The sequence below is a fragment of the Brassica napus genome, chromosome C1 (genome assembly GCF_020379485.1).
Source record: "Brassica napus cultivar Da-Ae chromosome C1, Da-Ae, whole genome shotgun sequence".
NCBI lineage: Eukaryota > Viridiplantae > Streptophyta > Magnoliopsida > Brassicales > Brassicaceae > Brassica > Brassica napus.
Window position 1 is genome coordinate 15,154,719 of NC_063444.1, and position 15,639 is coordinate 15,170,357.

At 41.1% G+C, this 15,639-nt stretch overlaps 1 protein-coding gene and 1 pseudogene across 1 annotated transcript; both read right to left on the reverse strand.

The window, feature by feature from the left end:
• LOC106445569 overlaps positions 1-8,765 on the reverse strand; it is a 33,980-nt pseudogene extending 25,215 nt beyond the window's left edge.
• A 2,490-nt stretch (positions 8,766-11,255) lies between these two features.
• LOC106445594 (microtubule-associated protein TORTIFOLIA1) lies at positions 11,256-15,056 on the reverse strand. Its single transcript, XM_048744279.1, has 4 exons — positions 14,173-15,056; positions 13,545-13,736; positions 11,722-13,251; positions 11,256-11,623 (listed from the first exon to the last, which is right to left on the reverse strand). Exons 1-4 carry the CDS (start codon positions 14,893-14,895, stop codon positions 11,426-11,428), a joined length of 2,643 nt encoding a protein of 880 aa, XP_048600236.1. The 5' UTR covers positions 14,896-15,056; the 3' UTR covers positions 11,256-11,425.
• Positions 15,057-15,639: the final 583 nt, after the last annotated feature.

Consider the following 15,639-nt stretch of genomic DNA (forward strand, 5'->3'; position numbering starts at 1 on the left):
TGATAAAAGTGCTAACAAATGCGTGAAGGATAAGCATAAGCTTTTAATGATTCCATAGCTTCTAAGCGGGGTATTACTCAATACTTTTCATGGTCAATCACCTAATGAGTGTGAAATGGGGCCGTTTCTAGGAGAATGAATGCAAGACTATATTCTCTAAGTTCACTCATGAAAACCAGGAATAGTTCAGGGCCACAATGAACACAATAGAGAACTAAGTTCTACGAGAAAATGAAGCTGCGTTATGCATGTTGTCTCGGTTTACATAAAACACCGGTTGGTTCAAGACATCATGTTCACCTTCTGGTAAAGTAAATCCGACAGATATTAACTATGAGTGGTTCAAGGCTTAAAAATGCCACCAACTCAAACACAGTGAATTTTTCGCAAACACTCTCGATAAGTCTGTCTAGTCTAATCATGATTAGAATAAGTATAGTTTTTTCTTTAGAGTCTATCGAGTCTGCATTTAGTCTGCATATGTTTTAGAAGAGTCATTTCTATTCATGTGGGGGGATTGTTGGGCCTAATTATTAAGCCTAATGGCTCAAATAATATATGGCAAAATGTGAAAATGAAATGGGCCTTTGGGTTCTTACAAAAAGCCTTGTTGGCTTTAATGAAATGAAGTTAACAACATCCCACATTGGTTGGGAGAGTTGATTTTGAGGAGTATATATATGTCTTCATGACATGAGAGGTTAAACAGCTCAGAGGAAGAGAGCTCCCCACGCGCGCGCCGCCGCCGCCGTCCGGCTGGCTCGGCTGGGCTTGGGCTTGGGCTTGGGCTTGGGCTTGGGTGGAGGGCCTTTGGCCCGATAAGAACTATTCTTTTTGGACCAAGTTAAGCTCAACGTTTTGATGACTGTATTTTGTAGAAGCCGGAAAACCAGAAGGTTCAAAACGAACTCGAGAAGAAAGAGACAATGACAAAAACTCAGAAACTGAGACAAACGTCGAGATTTTTATAAATGATATTTCAGAAAATGAAGAAAAAGATGAACCTCGAAGGAGCAAAAGAGCTCGAAAAGAAAAACCTTTTGGAGAAGATTTCCTAATGGCATTTTTAGTAGAAAATGTTCCAAAAACTTTGGCAGAAGCCATGGCTTCACCAGAAGCTCCATTCTGGAACGAGAATAACATCAATAAGACTGATGATAGCAATCGCAGCCTTAAGAGACCTAGAAATCCATCAAATGGATGTAAAAACTGCTTTTCTAAATGGTGATTTAGAAGAGGAAATTTACATGAAACAACCTGAAGGTTTTGTCATTCCCGGACAGGAAGACAAAGTATGTCGACTTGTAAAGTCACTTTATGGGCTTAAACAAGCTCCTAAACAATGGCACGAAAAATTTGACAATATAATGATGTCAAATGGGTTCAAAATAAATGAATGTGACAAATGCATATACTACAAAACTACCAAAAATGCGTATGTTTTGCTATGTATATATGTAGATGATATGCTCATTATTGGAAGCAATAAAGATATTATCAATCAAACAAAGAACATGCTCAAAGGGACATTTGAGATGAAAGACTTGGGATTAGTAGATGTAATTCTCGGGGTTAAAGTCACAAGAAATTCAAACGGAGTTATCTTAACCCAATCTCATTATGCTGAAACAATATTAGAAAGATTTGAAAAGTACTCTAAGAGTACGGCAAAAACTCAGTTAGATCCCCAAATGCACTTGACAAAGAATTCAGGTGAAGCGGTTTCACAAAACGAGTATGCACGTGTGATTGGAAGTATCATGTACTTGACCAATTGTACTAGACCAGATCTAGCGCATGCAGTAAACGTACTTAGTCGATATACAAGTAATCCAGGTCATACACACTGGAAAGCTATAACGAGGGTACTCAATTACTTGCGCTACACCAAAGATTTTGGGCTTCACTATGGTAAAGAACCAGCAGTTTTCGAAGGATACAGTGATGCTAACTGGATATCAGATTCCAAAAACTCAAAATCCACGAGCGGATATGTCTTTACACTAGGAGGAGCAGCAATATCATGGAAATCTACCAAACAAACAGTGTTAGCCAGATCTACCATGGAATCTGAGTTCATAGCCTTAGACAAAGCAGCAGAAGAAGCTGAATGGCTTAGAAATTTTTTGGAAGATATTCCTATGTGGGAGAAACCTGTGCCAGCCATACGCATACATTGTGATAGTCAATCAGCAATAGCTCGGACTCAAAATAATCTCTACAATGGTAAATCTCGTCACATCAGAAGACGACATAAAACCATTAGACAACTTATCTCAACTGGTGTAATCACAGTAGACTACATCAAATCGGCTGACAACCTAGCGGATCCATTTACTAAAGGTTTGCCACGAGATATTGTTGCTAAATCATCAAAAGGAATGGGTTTAAAGCCTATAACGAATGAGGATGTGTGATTGCAACCCTACCTATCATGACTGGAGATCCCAAGACGTAGGTTAAAAGGGAAAACAAAATCAAGCAGAATCTAACCAAAGCACTTGAGACAAAGTAGTCTCTTCCCAGCTCCTAAGATGATAAAAGTGCTAACAAATGTGTGAAGGATAAGCATAAGCTTTTAATGATTCCATAGCTTCTAAGCGGGGTATTACTCAATACTTTACATGGTCAATCACCAAATGAGTGTGAAATGGGGCCGTTTCTAGGAGAATGAATGCAAGGCTATATTCTCTAAGTTCACTCATGAAAACCAGGAATAGTTCAGGGCCACAATGAACACAATAGAGAACTAAGTTCTACGAGAAAATGAAGCTGCGTTATGCCTGTTGTCTAGGTTTACATAAAACACCGGTTGGTTCAAGACATCATGTTCACCTTCTGGTAAAGTAAATCCGACAAATATTAACTATGAGTGGTTCAAGGCTTAAAAATGCCACCAACTCAAACACGGTGAATTTTTCGCAAACACTCTCGATAAGTCTGTCTAGTCTAATCATGATTAGAATAAGTATAGTTTTTTCTTTAGAGTCTATCGAGTCTGCATTTAGTCTGCATATGTTTTAGAAGAGTCATTTCTATTCATGTGGGGGATAGTTGGGCCTAATTATTAAGCCTAATGGCTCAAATAATATATGGCAAAATGTGAAAATGAAATGGGCCTTTGGGTTCTTACAAAAAGCCTTGTTGGCTTTAATGAAATGAAGTTAACAACATCCCACATTGGTTGGGAGAGTTGATTTTGAGGAGTATATATATGTCTTCATGACATGAGAGGTTAAACAGCTCAGAGGAAGAGAGAGCTCCCCACGCGCGCCGCCGCCGCCGTCCGGCCGGCTCGGCTGGGCTTGGGCTTGGGCTTGGGCTTGGGTGGAGGGCCTTTGGCCCGATAAGAACTATTCTTTTTGGACCAAGTTAAGCTCAACGTTTTGATGACTGTATTTTGTAGAAGCCGGAAAACCGGAAGGTTCAAAACGAACTCGAGAAGAAAGAGACAATGACAAAAACTCAGAAACTGAGACAAACGTCGAGATTTTTATAAATGATATTTCAGAAAATGAAGAAAAAGATGAACCTCGAAGGAGCAAAAGAGCTCGAAAAGAAAAATCTTTTGGAGAAGATTTCCTAATGGCATTTTTAGTAGAAAATGTTCCAAAAACTTTGGCAGAAGCCATGGCTTCACCAGAAGCTCCATTCTGGAACAAGAATAACATCAATAAGACTGATGATAGCAATCGCAGCCTTAAGAGACCTAGAAATCCATCAAATGGATGTAAAAACTGCTTTTCTAAATGGTGATTTAGAAGAGGAAATTTACATGAAACAACCTGAAGGTTTTGTCATTCCCGGACAGGGAAGACAAAGTATGTCGACTTGTAAAGTCACTTTATGGGCTTAAACAAGCTCCTAAACAATGGCACGAAAAATTTGACAATACAATGATGTCAAATGGGTTCAAAATAAATGAATGTGACAAATGCATATACTACAAAACTACCAAAAATGCGTATGTTTTGCTATGTCTATATGTAGATGATATACTCATTATTGGAAGCAATAAAGACATTATCAATCAAACAAAGAACATGCTCAAAGGGACATTTGAGATGAAAGACTTGGGATTAGTAGATGTAATTCTCGGGGTTAAAGTCACAAGAAATTCAAACGGAGTTATCTTAACCCAATCTCATTATGCTGAAACAATATTAGAGAGATTTGAAAAGTACTCTAAGAGTACGGAAAAAACTCCGTTAGATCCCCAAATGCACTTGACAAAGAATTCAGGTGAAGCGGTTTCACAAAACGAGTATGCACGTGTGATTGGAAGTATCATGTACTTGACCAATTGTACTAGACCAGATCTAGCGCATGCAGTAAACGTACTTAGTCGATATACAAGTAATCCAGGTCATACACACTGGAAAGCTATAACGAGGGTACTCAATTACTTGCGCTACACCAAAGATTTTGGGCTTCACTATGGTAAAGAACCAGCAGTTTTCGAATGATACAGTGATGCTAACTGGATATCAGATTCCAAAAACTCAAAATCCACGAGCGGATATGTCTTTACACTAGGAGGAGCAACAATATCATGGAAATCTACCAAACAAACAGTGTTAGCCAGATCTACCATAGAATCTGAGTTCATAGCCTTAGACAAAGCAGCAGAAGAAGCTGAATGACTTAGAAATTTTTTGGAAGGTATTCCTATGTGGGAGAAACCTGTGCCAGCCATACGCATACATTGTGATAGTCAATCAGCAATAGCTCGGGCTCAAAATAATCTCTACAATGGTAAATCTCGTCACATCAGAAGACGACATAAAACCATTAGACAACTTATCTCAACTGGTGTAATCACAGTAGACTACATCAAATCGGCTGACAACCTAGCGGATCCATTTACTAAAGGTTTGCCACGAGATGTTGTTGCTAAATCATCAAAAGGAATGGGTTTAAAGCCTATAACGAATGAGGATGCGTGATTGCAACCCTACCTATCATGACTGGAGATCCCAAGACGTAGGTTCAAAGGGAAAACAAAATCAAGCAGAATCTAACCAAAGCACTTGAGACAAAGTAGTCTCTTCCCAGCTCCTAAGATGATAAAAGTGCTAACAAATGTGTGAAGGATAAGCATAAGCTTTTAATGATTCCATAGCTTCTAAGCGGGGTATTACTCAATACTTTTCATGGTCAATCACCTAATGAGTGTGAAATGGGGCCGTTTCTAGGAGAATGAATGCAATGCTATATTCTCTAAGTTCACTCATGAAAACCAGGAATAGTTCAGGGCCACAATTAACACAATAGAGAACTAAGTTCTACGAGAAAATGAAGTTGCGTTATGCCTGTTGTCTCGGTTTACATAAAACACTGGTTGGTTCAAGACATCATGTTCACCTTCTGGTAAAGTAAATCCGACATATATTAACTATGAGTGGTTCAAGGCTTAAAAATGCCACCAACTCAAACACGGTGAATTTTTCGCAAACACTCTCGATAAGTCTGTCTAGTCTAATCATGATTAGAATAAGTATAGTTTTTTTCTTTAGAGTCTATCGAGTCTGCATTTAGTCTGCATATGTTTTAGAAGAGTCATTTCTATTCATGTGGGGGATTGTTGGGCCTAATTATTAAGCCTAATGGCTCAAATAATATATGGCAAAATGTGAAAATGAAATGGGCCTTTGGGTTCTTACAAAAAGCCTTGTTGGCTTTAATGAAATGAAGTTAACAACATCCCACATTGGTTGGGAGAGTTGATTTTGAGGAGTATATATATGTCTTCATGACATGAGAGGTTAAACAGCTCAGAGGAAGAGAGCTCCCCACGCGCGCGCCGCCGCCGCCGTCCGGCCGGCTGGGCTTGGGCTTGGGCTTGGGCTTGGGCTTGGGTGGAGGGCTTGGGCTTGGGCTTGGGCTTGGGCTTGGGCTTGGGCTTGGGTGGAGGGCCTGGGCTTGGGCTTGGGTGGAGGGCCTTTGGCCCGATAAGAACTATTCTTTTTGGACCAAGTTAAGTTCAACGTTTTGCCAGTTATTTCGGGAAAAAACAGCATACAATTTTATTTAAAACGACAAGTAGTTTGTCTAAAAAATAAAAAACGTCATGCATGTTATCCTCTCGAAAATTTAAAACGAGATAAGAGAGAGTCGGAACTCAACTTCCCTCGATCTCCGCGAGATTCTCGCCCACGTGCAGCAGCTGTTGCGGGAAGTGGGTCTTCTCCGGCTCTTTAAAATATCGTCTCTCCTCTTCCTTCATTTAGAATTTTTTTTCCCTGATCGAAATCCAACAGCAAAAAATCCCTCAGCGTAAGTCTATATTGCGAGAGTGTTTCGTAGAGTTTATAGTTCGATAGGGCGATCATGAGTGAGGCGTGATTCGCCTACCATGGTTGTATCCTGGGACTCTATATTCGTACAGTCCCGTCTCACTAACGGAGCGAATATTTTGAGTTAAGGAAAGAGATCATATCTCGCCTCCATGTCTATTTGCGAATACGGTTTCTTATCGTCCTCGTATTCGTTTTTATATATTCGTCTATTTCCTTAACTTCGCTTTTATTATGTCGTATACATCGGTCCGGTTTTCCGGCTTCTACAACCTTTAGCTTGCTAATAGCTCGGAGACAATCATCTTCGTTGACAGCTTCACTGTCTTTTTTCCTTCTCTGACGAAGATGGTTGCAAAGCTCTTGCAAGCTGATCAAACCTCCATTGAGGGACCTTGTAAGCATGCAAACTTCAATAATCTGAACGCCTGTTTGATCAATTTACACTACTGTTCAGATAGATACGCCAGTGTTTACGTTCCCTTATCCAAACATAGACTTAAGAAGTCATAGCAAACAAATATAAGCCTATCTTCTATGGCATTAGAAGAAAAACATGTCAGGTAAGGAAAGAGAACAAACATACCAAGTTCATAGTAAAAGTCACCAATTCCCAGGAGCTCAGCCCAGAAGCCCTTGTTAGAAGCTAGTGGATCCACACCAACTTTAGCACACATTTCATGGAACTGAGCTCTAAAGGCTGGATTTTTACGAATGTCATTCTGCAACCATAGGCAAAAACTGCTTCTTTTCCAGTTAAATTAACCACACTAAATCCAACAGATCATGTTACTTATGTAATAGCAGAAACCATCATAGGAACAAATACATAAACTTCAACAGAAAAAAAAAAATTTGGACCTTGTGTTTACGAGCGAACTCTTCAAGCTGGGACTTGAACGTGGCGAGCTGTTCTTTCATCATATCCGTTTGTACTTTACCACATTCTCTCCTAATAACCGGTACTGATCCTGATTGATTTTTTTCATGGAGATCATAAGAGTTATAGCGAAAAACAATCGATATGAGGTATAGATTAGAATATCAAATCTGGTTTAGAAGTAAAACCCGCGCAGCCGCGGCCTTTTGTAGCCCTCCGATTCCTGGTCGTCGCCGCATCTCTCACTGTTTTTTTTTTTATCTTCGCAATACTCCGATTGGGAATAATAGTTCCGACTTAAGGGAATTGAAGAAGACGACATAACTACTGTTCATAAGTATTTTGTTTCCATACGTTTCAACAATCAGAGTGGCGCAGCTGTTTGATTCAATAATGGTGTTTATGCTGAAATGTTTGTTGAATCAATACAATAAAAGAATCTAAAAATGATGATTAGATTTTTTGAGGCTTAAGAGAAATCTTGAAAAAATCAAATGAGAAATGAACATGAAAAAGAGTATAAAAGAGATCATATTGATTATAGATTACATTACAAAGATGTTTGAAGTATAAAGTGAACCTATGAATCAATTAGATCTCTATATGAAAGTGTCTCAAGTCTAAGAATGGAGAAAGAGTCCCCCTTCTCAGAAGGAGATAGTTCCTTATTTATAGAAGAGAGTTGTAGGGTTTGATGGTAAAATGGGCCTAATTTGGTTATCTAATGGGCCTTGAGGGAGGATGTAAATCCACCTCCAACAGTAAGCCCCCCAAATTCGTAGAGAGAGATGAAGTCGATCTCTATGAATTTTACGAATAGGGTTTATTAGACAATTAAATAGACACATTCATGCCTATGACGATTTAGACAAGTTTACTTTGAACTTGTGCCTAGTAAAAGACGAGTTTGCTTTAAACTCGTGCTTAGCGAAAGACGAGTTTAATGGACTCACGCTGAGACAAAGGCGAGTTTACTGAGAACTCGTGCCTAGTAGAAGGAGAGTTTCTGTAAACTCATGCCTAGCCAAAGGCGAGTTTTTGTAAACTCGTGTCTAACAATAAGCGAGTCGACTGCAAATTCGTGCCTAATAACAAGCAAGTTCAATTTAAACTCGTGCCTAAAATACAAGTTTACCGAACTATTGCCGATCGTGTGTCGAGCAAGTTGTGGCGTGTATGCTTGATGAATGCACTGTTTGCTGTCAAGAAAAACATGGCGTGTCCGAGATCAGAGTCACCGGCAAGGGCAGCGTCTCGTAGAGCACCGTCTCCGGCAAGAGTGGTGGTTAACACGCGCAGCAACGCTATGCAAAAAGTCTGGTCTCGAAGCTTGGGTTGATGACACGGCAGTACTTCAGAAAAGCTCATATCGGCTGTAGCAAGCTTGTCTTGAGAGCTTGCTTGACGAAGAAGCAAGGTGTTGATGTCGCTGAATTTTTCCTTGAAGAAAAAAGAGCTTGATGTGAACTCGTTGGTGAGCTTGAGACAACTTGTCGAACTCAAACGAACTTGCGGAGTTAAGTGGGACTGCAAGAGAGCAGTTCGCTCTGTGATTGGCATGTTGTCGTGATCGTTGACTTCGATCTGCAAACAGGACAAGTTCGAAGACTCGCTCGATGGCGAGAATTTAATTAGTAAATTTATCACCACGATAGTAATAAGAAGTACTATTTCATACTGATAACTAATTCAATTATGTAACGTGAATTACGATGACAAGCACCTTAGAGTTGTTTAATTATTTAAACCAAAGCTACAAGCCTACCGTAACACACTTACGTAGCTTAAAAGTGATTAAAGTTTGTGATGATTTAATAAAGGAGCTTATCTTTGGTGGTGAGGAAGAAACAAGCGTTGAGGTTGCCGAACTTTCGTATCTTGGCAAAGAAGTTTTTGTGGTCATCATTTCAAGACTTCGTCCTCATCATAACAACTCATCTTTGGCAAAGTCTGACTTGATGAAAGCGTTTCATCATTTCCATCTCGTCCTAAGAAACAGGGGCAAGCCAAGAAGTCAGGTGAACTAGCAGCTAAGAGACAGGCTAACGCTGATCAACACAGGAAAAGCCTTCTCAGACTGTAGTCCAGAACAATTCCAAGCCTCAAATGAGATGCTGAGCAAGTGGCTGAGCCTTCGTCGCCGTCAAGTGTTGAGTTTAGCCGAGAACCATTCCAGTAAACTCAGCTTCTTGTGACGAAGATGCAATGACATTCTGTCACTGATCCTAAAACTGCTCGCGGCAAGACTACGCCGAGATAAGTGCGACGAGATGAGGAGAAGCCTTTTTGATTCTTGCATGCTCGTGAGCTCAAACTTTCAACAAGGCTGAGAGAAGCACCTTGTCTTATATAAGCTTCTGACGGCAAGATGGTGAGACTTTAGAAGAAAGTTTCTAACTTTGGTGGGTCTTTCATAAACAAGCTTCTTCCTTTATCTCATCAGCTTAAGAACCAACCCACAACCGCCTCTGTTTCCCTCGCCAGAGAACGACGATGTTACCATCCCGAGAGCTTTGTCTGAATGGTACAGCTACTGCAAGAGAACCTTTGTCCATCGACGGAACACACCGTAATAGCTTTGCTTGATCTTTCTGTAAAAGACTCAAATCAGAAAGCAACAAGATTAGCACCAGATATGCTTCTCTGTTTTGCGCCGACATGGTGGTCATGGTGAACTCTTGTCGGAGGAGAAAAGTTTGTGCCAATTACGGAAAGCCTGTCTCGGGAGCTTGAGTGAAGAAGTAAGACCTTGCCGCCACTGAGTTCATCTTGAAACTCGTTTACAAGTTGGCAATGTGCCAAGTCTGCAACTAGCGGCCACTGACGAAGCTTGAGCCATTGCTGAGTTCATCGTTCTTGAGAGCAATACACCGATATCAAGTCTACAGCTTTGCCGACATCAAACTCTGAGATATCGTCAGCTTTACAGAACAGGTGACGAGGTGATTGATTCAAGATCCCTTTTTTCTTCTTCTCTTATCCTTTCTCAGCCTTTACAAACAAAAGGGTGAGATGATAAGAACGTGACGAGGTGATTTCGAGATCTGTCGTCTTTGAGCCCAAATTGCCTAGTTGTTGTAGGTGTCTATGGAGTCGAAATCGGCGAGAACAGATCCATGATTCTTCCCCGTTCTAGATGGATCGCAATGGATCGAGACACAGACACAGACTAGTTGAGAAGTCGTGGACGTTGAAACTCAAAAAATTGGGCTCCTGCTCCTTCAGTGGAGAATTGGGCTTGTGGGCCCAACTGATATGCTTGACCGAAGATTTACAGAATCACGACTGCCTAGATGAACCGAGAACGCCGAGATCACACTTGATTGCAAAGAAGCCCGATTTCTTTGAAGATACTTCTTTGAAGTCGAAAGCAAAGCTTTCTCATCCTTTTTCTAGAAATCACCATGGTCTGACGAGATCTTAATCTTCTAGTTGCTGGACCGAAAACATGAGGTGAAGTTAGATCTAGGATTCTCCCAAGTTCAATATGCTTTTGAAGATAGTTTTCTTTGGTCTCCTCTTTCTAGCGCCAACTGTTTGATCCAATAATGGTGTTTATGCTGAAATGTTTGTTGAATCAATACAATAAAAGAATCTAAAAATGATGATTAGATTCTTTGAGGCTTAAGAGAAATCTTGAAAGAATCAAATGAGAAATGAACATGAAAAATAGTATAAAAGAGATCATATTGATTATAGATTACATTACAAAGATGTTTGAAGTGTAAAGTGAACCTATGAATCAATTAGATCTCTATATGAAGGTGTCTCAAGTCTAAGAATGGAGAAAGAGTCCCCTTCTCATAAGGAGATAGTTCCTTATTTATAGAAGAGAGTTGTAGGGTTTGATGGTAAAATAGGCCTAATTTGGTTATCTAATGGACCTTGAGGGAGGATGTAAATTCATCCCAACAGCAGTGGAAACGTGGTGGGCCCATAACCCACAGGTCCCAGGACCGAAACCTGGCTCTGATAAACTTTTTAATAAATTGTTTAATATATTTTTTTTCAGACAGATATATATATATATCCAACCGCTCACAGTATCTCGAAACACCTTTAAAAACGACATAATGAAATTGTGAAACAGAGACCTCATGATTACGTCTTATGCTTATGTATGAACAACAGTACTAAAGCCAAGCTCTGTTCCGACAATACTGTATCTTACAGACATAGGACATTTGCTTCAGAAAACTTTTAATGGAAGAGAACCAAGACAAAGACAAAATCTCTCACAAGTTCAAGTTTATTTGTCGAATTGTTGCAGATCGATTTCCCAAACTGAAGCGAGCTGCATCACGAGCTCTTCCGGCGCTGGACCTTCCCAGTCTTCAGGCGGATCCATGGTGGAACACGCGTCTTGTAAGTTGAACAAGATATCACTCTTCAGTTCCATTGGAACTCCAAATGTGTCTGCACCGTCTTGTAGAACCAATTCCAGCAACTGCAAATGACATAACAAGAGAGAGACACACACACACACATGTTAAGATCGAAATCATATGATTCTTGGAACCTAATGTCATGTAAAAGAAGATATACCTGTTGAATCCAAGATAAGCAGATGTCGTAGAGATTGTGATCCAAGAGAAACTGAGCGATGAAATTAAGAGCTTCGTTTGCAATCTCATTTGACATCTGGTCAAGAGAAGGTCCTGTCTTGTCCATCAGCTTGATAATCAAATGCTGGTCACCGGCGCAAAGGACTTCTGCGTAAGCAGAATCAATGTCACCAACACGGAGTGAGTGCATTGCACTACTCCATGAACTCCATATCGGGTCACGTTCCTGCCCTTCGCTTTCTTCATCTCCCATGGCTTCAGCTTCAGGGACAGCAGCAACTCGGGTTGGACGAGTGACTGCACCATCCTCGCCTGCTACTCTAATAGCTTCAAGTGTAGCTTCATCCTTTGATGCTTGCCACACACTTCTTGCTGAGGGACCTTCACCATATCTAATAGTCCCAGCTGCCTTGTTATCCCAACCTCTTCTGCCATTTCCCATGTGCTCATTCTGGTATTGATCCGACCGGGGTGATCTTCTTGGCCCACTTTGTCCGTTTCTTGAAGCACCATGTTGATGCATGAACCAGTCATCCGGCATGTCAGAACCCCACATCCTGCCCCTCATAGCTCCATCAGGTTGTGAGCCTCTGTCTCCTGGACCTCGGCCATTATATTTTCCAGTGGAGTAGTTTGCAAAGCTATTATATTTGCCAAATCCAGCTGTCTGATTACCCCTACGACCTGATGATATTGAAAGATCTCTTGCCATATCTTCAACAATCCTCTCTAAACCCCTTACCCTGCCCTCTAAGGTCACCATACTGTCATGTGAACCACCAATAAACTCCTGGAGCATGTTCATAAGGTTAGTCTGTTGTCTCTCTAGCTGCAATAACTGCCTCTGGATCGCCGACCAATTTCCTCTGTTGCTTGTGAAAGATCCGTCAGAATGGTTATCAGTATCGATGATAGCAGCGTGATTTCCGGCTGTCTGCTTTCCATTTACACCACCAGCCTTATCATCAGCAGATGTCCCAGCCTGTGATATGTTCCCGTCAGACCTACCTTTTACCAGTTTATCACTCCCAGACTCTAAGTTGTGGAACTTGGAATCTGGAAATCCATGATCATTTGATTGGATATTCTTGAAGCGATTTGAAGATCCCATGGCATTGAGATCATCGGGTCCTAATTCTTCCTCATCTTCGTTTTTACATCTACGAGGAACTACTACTTCCACGGATTGCCTTCTTTCTAGTCTTTGGAAAAATTCAGGATTAAAGTCCTTGTCACTTAACGCAGGTGCTTTCTTCTTCAACATGACTGCTGCTTTTTCAGGAAGACCTCCTTTTGCTTTAGAAGCAGAATCCAGTGAGAGTATTGAACCATCGGATCCCTCCTTTTTCATTAGATCAGATAGATTAGACCTTTTATCCCCGTTCTTCTCCGAACCAAGCTGCTCACCAGATGAACTCTTTGACTCATCTTGAGCACCATCTACACATTTTCCAGAAATTTTTTTCCATAACTGTAGCGCCTCTGTCACAGTTTCCCTGACAGGTTTAATCTGTCCAAGAAAATATCATCATTAAACTGTTTTTAGAAGATCACCACATAACCTAACTAATATGTTTTCCATGAATTTAGCACTTCACAAAACATTCATCCATTACAACGCTCACTAGTGAAAGAAAACTTATAGATGACTGAAACTTAAGATAATGCAGATCACTGTAAATAAATAAAAGACAGGATCCGGTGATTATTCACAAACAATCATTGATCTTATGATTTTTTAAACACGTTCATGGTGTAACTGGATCTGTTCTAAATACTATTTAGAAAAAAGAACGTAGGTACCTTGTCAAAGCGACAGGTCTCAAGCGCCGCAAGAGTGGAATCTGTTCTGTCCTTTAGCAAACTGGTAGAATGTGATGCGAGTGAAGTCAAAGTCTCAGCCGCAGCCTTTCGCGTTACCCAATCTGTACTTCCAAGGCAATCATGAATACTTTCTAGCAATGACTCCAAGCTCTGAGGCGCAATGGCTCCTACCTGAACAAAAATGATTGCTCTGTTACTACTCTTTTTTCAGACAAGTTAAACCATTGAACCTACTAGCAACGAACTATCAGAAGCAAAGAGACAGAGAGCTTCTTAAACCCTCCACAAAATTTCATTATCCTAGTTAACCGAAATGAAAACAATAAACTTCAGCAAAACCGAGAATAAAAAATTGTCGGATAAGACTTAACCCTTAAGCAGTAAGGTCAGGTGATAGAATGGATATACATACATACTTAATCTCAAAAAAATCTATTTAACAATTGTAATATACAACTCAGCCCATCCAACAATAAGATACTGATCTATTGACACTAAGCTTCCTCAAGAATGGCACTAAGTTCAACATTCAACATATTCTTCCATTCACCACCACATCAAACATAGAGCCTATTTTCACAAGGAGGCTAAGTGGTTCCGAGCAAACCTGAGAGAGACTCGAAACAACGGGCAAAAGGGAAGCTTTAGCCAAGAAACTAGAATTGCTCAAAAGCTTGCAGATTCTAGGGCAAAGCTTTTGGAAAGAAGCAACGGGAGGAGTAGCAGCTGATTCCACCATCCTAGCCATACACATCGCCGCACCAGATTGCACCACTTTATTCTGCTCCCCCATTGCCTCAAACAACGGCTTAACGAACAGTCCCACCGCCAACGTATTGCTCCCTTCCTCTCTCCCCTTGAGATATATCCCAGACAAAGCACCAATCGTATCCCTACACGCGTCCCTAACCCCCGAATCGGAATCCTTCAACCGTTTAACGATCTGCGCGATGATCCTCGTGAGATGCGCCGCGGTGGAATCGGAATGCAGGCTGCAGACGTAGGAGAGGAGGTGGAGGCACTCCTTTTTGACGGCGGGTTTGGGATCGGAGCAGGAGTCGTAGAGGCAGTTGAGGAACATGGGTAGGGTTTCGGGGGTGAGGGATTGGATCGTTTTCTCGAGATCTTCGACGGCGATCTGGTACGTGTCTCGATCGGCGAGTTTGGAGATTGAGGTGAGGATCTTCTGCTTCTGCTCCACCATGGCTTGGAATGAAGTGAGGGAACTGGAATTGGAGTTGGAATTGGAGGATGACCTAGCTGTTGCGTTCGATGATCTTGCTGGTCTCGTTGGCTTCGCGGCGGAAGCGGACGACGAAGGCGTGCTCATTCTGAGAATGCTGATGAGAGAAGAGATGAATTAGAGAGGCGATTTTGGAGAAGGAAGGTGAGATCTGTCAGTGGAGAGAGTAACAATGGTTAAGACTGGGATTAGGAAAACGAGTCGCCCAATCTTTAAGCTTTGTCAAACTTTTTTGTTTTCAAATTTTAAAAATAAAGAAATTATTTATTTCACTGCTGGAATATTAATTTGTTGCGTAAAAAGTGGGCTTCGTACTTCCGGCCCAACAAATTTATCTCTGTTTTGTTGGTGCAGTGAGTTTATGAGTTACTTGTTGCAAGATGACGATGGTCAAATCACTGAACCACGCTCCATCAGTGCCGGGTGAGAGATTCTTCTCTCTTCCAATGATCTTCCTTAACATTCATTTCCAAAGAGTGTTAATGTTCAAGTTAATAACAGCTTGGACTACCCTGGAGTTGGACCTGAGCATGGTTTCCTTAAAGACGTGGGACGGGCTGAGTATTCAGCGTTTCCGATGGAGAAGCCTTAGAAGGTACTCTACTTACTTGGCACATCATTTTTTGTTGTCTCTTTAACATGTAATTAGAACTTGCATTTGATCTCCGTGTGTAGCGTTCAAGAGAGTGTCTCGATTGGAGAGGTTATATAATTCCGGCGTTGGGGACATCACATGCGTTGCTCCATCTGGAAAAGCTTTGTCCGACGCTAGCAGATGGAACCAGAATGGTCTTAATCTTCGGCGGGAGAGGTGATAAGGATGTTCAGACG